The following is a 5,000-nucleotide window of genomic DNA, read 5'->3' on the forward strand; positions in this document are numbered from 1 at the left end:
CGTGTGTGTGTGTGTGTGTGCCTGTGCCTGTGCCTGTGCCTGTGCCTGTGCGTGTGCGTGCGATCTGCCAATGGTTAAATGTATGTACAGTAAATGTGTGCTGCATGTTTTACATGTTTAATATGTTGTGCAATAATGTGTGTAATGTCTTGTGTAATGTAATGTGTTTCTGTATGCTACTTGACACATTTCATTTCCTCCGGGATTAATAAATGCAACTCTACTCTCTAGTCTCTTGCCAGGGACTGTGTATGTAAATTAGTCTGAGGCTAACTCTGGTCTGACCAAGAGCATAACAATTAACATTTCCCAAACAGCATGGTTGACCCGCCTACTTAGGTTTACTACTGGTTGACTGGTGTCAGACAAAGTGGGTGGAGTTCCAGATTTTCCGGGAAATCAGAAGCGATATTTGCATTGCTCTTGGCCTGACTAGAAGCAACGCAGAAGGTGTTGCGTCACTAGGAGGGCACGGCCTGGCTAGTACAATGCATGACATGGCAACATTTAATTGTGCCGGAATTGATTCTGGAGCGCCGGCGTAGTAACCCAGTGCCCTACCTGATATAGCAACATTTAATTGTACATGGTCCCTAGTAAACTGAACTGAACTGAACCCTTACGCCTGCCTGCCCACAGCCTGAGGAGGATGCCCAGTTAGCCCCCAGCATCCCCACGCCCCCTGAGGAGGAGGCACGGCTGCCCCCTAACACCTACGCCCACACACACACCTATGGCATCGGGATGGACGATGGCTGCCTCAACACCGACGCAGACATGCACTGCAATGGGCCTCTCAAACCCAAGACCTTTTATGTGTAAGACATAACACTTACGTACATGCATATACATACACGTTTCTACATGTTTCTACACACGCACGCACGCACAGACAGGCAGACAGACAGACAGACAGACAGACAGACAGACAGACACATGCATACACACACACACTTATAATCATATGTGTAGTGATACACTCTTGCATTGATAACACTGTGATGGACTGACCATGACAAGGGGTTGTGGGGGTGCTCTTTGGTGTAGTTGTCAGAGCACACAGCTCCCTTTCGCAACAGAGTCAGCCACACACAGAAGAAATTAAGGAAGCACACTTTGCCAATGTCTTGTGTGTGTTCTTTTTTTTGCTCCAGGTTTAAATTCCGGGCGACCAACACTCGGGGGCAGTACACGGACTCAGAGTATTCCGAACGAGTGCAGACCGCAGGTACGACACCATAGTATCCTCCTAGCAGATAGACCAAAGAGGAAATTGGCAAAGAAATTAACTCTTCGATACAGAGCCTCTGCAACAAGCTTGTTGTTGTGTAGATTCTTTGTGCAGATGGGCTGCCGGCAGACCCGTTCACTATTTGCTGACTGATAATGTCATAGCATTGAGTGAAACCGCCCAACATCATATTAGCAATATTGTTCTTAACATAGCCTGCATAATAATATTCCACTCTGAAGCTCCAGAATGTAAGAAAGAAAGAAAGAAAGAAAGAAAGAAAGAAAGAAAGAAAGAAAGAAAAAAGGAAAGGAAACGATGAAAGGAGAAAGACACAAACAGACAGGAACAGAAAGGACACCAAAGAATGAAAGAAAATACAAAAGATCCCTGTAATTAAATCTCATTCCCATTGTGGCCCTGTAATTAAAAAAGACTCCCTTTGGGTGACTGTGATTAACCCAGACGTGGTGATGGTGTAGGAAGCTAATCTGAACACTAAGGTCCTATGAGGATCAGTTTATCTCATTGATATTGACAATGTTGCTCTGCAGACAGGCAGAGCCCCTTTGTTTTTTCCCCTTTCTCTATCCCACTCGGACTCTCTCGTATCCGAGGGTCCATTGCTTTGTTGCTTTATTAGATACTTCTATGTCTTTCTGTTTAGATGCGTCCTAGCACTAGCCTGGGAACTCCCATACTGCCTTTAGTTCTACACAATCGTTTCGATCTGAAAGACAGTATGGCGAGGATGACTCATAACGTACAAGATCATGGGATCTGTGTCATAATGGCAAAGCATTCCGACCTTAACAGTTTCTCTGCCCAATCAGAGAGCAGGGCAGTGTGTCATAATAGCCAAGTATTCCGGCCCCATACGGAATTTACAATAGGCAACTCCCCAGACCTAATCTCACTTGTGATTAGGTCTGGTGTTAACCAGGCAATCCTAGCAACCCTATAAGAGGATATGTCCGTCCGCCTGTCGATCTGTCTGTCGGTCGGTCTGTCTGTCTGTCTGAAACGCTTTCTTTCAATTGTAATTCCCTCCTGTGTCCACAAGGTGGCAGTGCATGGGCGGACGAATCTTTGTCCGCCTGTCATGCTCGTTGCTTTCTGTTTTGCTTCATGCATTTATAAGCATTTGGTCTCTCACTTGTCTCCCGTGTTGTTATCTATCCCCTGCCTCTTAGATACTAATCTGCTGACGCGGGATGAGCAGATTATTTTGGGTGTGCTGCTGTCCTTCTTCCTGGCTGTGTTCCTCATACTCCTCATCTACGCCTCTGTACGGTAAGTCTCGTCATGTAGGCATGGGCGATTCTAGACAGGGGCCAGGGTGGGCCAGGGCTCCTATAGATTTCCTCCTAGCCCCTGTTGTGGCCCCTCTGCTGAACATCCAATGTATATGACATACATTGTTGTATATTGTATATTTATAACATTAAAAATGTCTTTTGCCAATTTATGTGCCCCCCTGAAAAAAGAATGGCCCGACCTTGGCCCCCCTGGTAATTTTGGTCTAGAACCGCCCCTGCATGTAGGGTAGAGTAGCAGGGCTTGACACTGGCACCCGCTAACCGGCCAAATGCTGGCTGGTAATGATTTCAGTGTCACTAGCCAATTTGGGAAGTAGCTTATTCTATGATGGGACATATCCGAATAGCCTCTGCACTTTGCCCCTTGCGTATCAATTCTTTGATGAAGTTCAAGAAAAAGATCAGTTACTCAGTGCTTGTATGTATGATTTATTTCTATGTATAAAGCTATGCACTCATCTTCTTGATTAAGTGCTTCATCTGATGTGGTTAGATGTACAGCATCATGATAAAGAAAAAAAGAAGGAAAATCACATTTGTGGCTAGTAGAATAGCTGAATGGCTAGTGACTTTGGAAAACCACTATCCACAATGGCTCGCAAGCGAAAAAGATTTCCCCCCTGTAATGCCTTATATTACTGAGTTCCAACAAAAAGTAATGCAGTACAATAATTACTTTTGTGATGTGTTACTCCTAACACTGCATGCAGTATCTATGAGGACACACTAAGAGGTCCTACCCACCCGCTGACGGTGTGTCTCCTGTATCCTGCAAAGTCGGTGTAGCATGCGTAAAAAGAGACCTTTAAGGCCAGATTATAGGTCAGCAACGCCGCCTGTTGTTACGGTCACTAACCACTGTTGATGTTATAGATCTGCGCACGAGGTCTCATGTCATTAGCCACATTTGGCTACATAGCTACAAGGCTACAGTACAGTAGTCAGACTGCAGGCATTGTGCCGCGAGTGCTAAACTGATGTATTGTTTGTTTGTTACTTACTAATTCAGTCATTGTAGCTTCATTTATTTACACACACTAGAAAGAAAGCGTTTGTATTCCACAGAATATTGACAGTTTGGCTCTCGTAAACTACCGGAGAACTGTGCCGCCACGAGAACAAGGAAGTAGCGAGACGACCAATCACAGCGCCTTTTCTCTGCAACCTTCGCAACTGTCTGTCGCGTAGTCAGGATTTTTTTGAGGCGCGCGACGACGGTTGCAGAGCCTCTGCGCGGGGGGCGTGGTTGCGCACAGACGGTAGCACAAGCTCTGCAACCGTCAGCGCCAATAAGTATAAATTGGCCTTTAGTGTGTGGTTATGAAGCCAGCACTAATGTGGCATTGCATAGCAACCGATATGATGTGAAGTGATTGACATGAGCATCTGTCCAATCACAGTATCCATCAGAAGAAGTTGGATGAGGACACGTACTCACCAAGGGAGGCGGAGATTATCGACACCAAGTTCAAGCTGGACCAGCTGATTGCCGTGGCAGACCTGGAAGTCAAGGAGGAGAAGATCAACCGGTAAGAGCCACGCCCACGGCCTAGTGTGGCGACTGGCAAACCAAGGGAGGCAGGTCAACCATGCCGTTTGGGAAATGTTAATTGTTATGCTCTTGGTCAAACCAAGTCTCGAAGAGATTTGAAAGTCGATAATAATAAGGCCAGTTGCACACAAGAGCTGAATGCATAAATCTTGATTTGAGAAACTGAGAAACACTCAGATAAAGACATTGGCGCGGACGCCACCCCCATCACTGATGTAGTAGAGAGACAGTAGACAGTGTTTCTAGCTACATGGTATGATCAACTTCGATTGGTTGACCTCACACATGCAATTAGAATGTGTTGGGTTTTCACCATTCTACCTTTACCTTAAAGTCAAAGTCAAAGTAAACTTTATTATGCCAGAAGGGAAATTCGAGTTGTCAAGGTGCGTACCGTATGTGTACAGTGAGACTTAAAAACATAGATAAATGAAAGACAGATAAATACTGTAAACCCCTCCCCCATGCCTCTTTGTTTCTTTTCCACACAACTAGGCTACTGCAAACCAGACATACACCCACGCACCCACACACAGTACTACAGTGTCAAGTGTCATGTGTTTGTAGACGCTCATTTTTTAGGTTAACCTTACCTAATCTAAATGGTTCAGACTCAAACACAGCATACAAATATATTTCAGTGGACTCTCGTCTAAGTTTCATAATGTTTTGATATGTCGAAGTCAGTTATTTTAGTTATTTTTTTCTCTTCATCCTAGATATTCATCCTTCTTCTTCCGACGAAAGGAGATTTTTGTCATCCAGTAAGTCCATTTCCTTACTCTGATCTGTTGAGCTGATGTTGGAGCTGTACACTCTAAGAAGGAATGTGTCATTTGTCATGTGTCAATGACACACACATTATGTTAAGATGGTTTTAACATAGTATGTGGAATAT

The 5,000-nt window shown here is 44.8% G+C and overlaps 1 protein-coding gene across 1 annotated transcript in view; it reads left to right on the forward strand.

The window, feature by feature from the left end:
• Nucleotides 1–5,000, forward strand: part of ptprq (protein tyrosine phosphatase receptor type Q) — a 95,241-nt gene that overhangs the window by 80,107 nt on the left and 10,134 nt on the right. Inside the window, exons 51-55 of the mRNA XM_063197867.1 lie at nucleotides 640–818; nucleotides 1,155–1,228; nucleotides 2,425–2,524; nucleotides 3,951–4,079; nucleotides 4,822–4,866. Of these exons, the coding sequence (XP_063053937.1) occupies nucleotides 640–818; nucleotides 1,155–1,228; nucleotides 2,425–2,524; nucleotides 3,951–4,079; nucleotides 4,822–4,866 (527 nt within the window). The remainder of the gene's footprint in view (nucleotides 1–639; nucleotides 819–1,154; nucleotides 1,229–2,424; nucleotides 2,525–3,950; nucleotides 4,080–4,821; nucleotides 4,867–5,000) is intronic.

This window comes from Engraulis encrasicolus, chromosome 4 (assembly GCF_034702125.1).
Source record: "Engraulis encrasicolus isolate BLACKSEA-1 chromosome 4, IST_EnEncr_1.0, whole genome shotgun sequence".
NCBI classification, from domain to species: domain Eukaryota; kingdom Metazoa; phylum Chordata; class Actinopteri; order Clupeiformes; family Engraulidae; genus Engraulis; species Engraulis encrasicolus.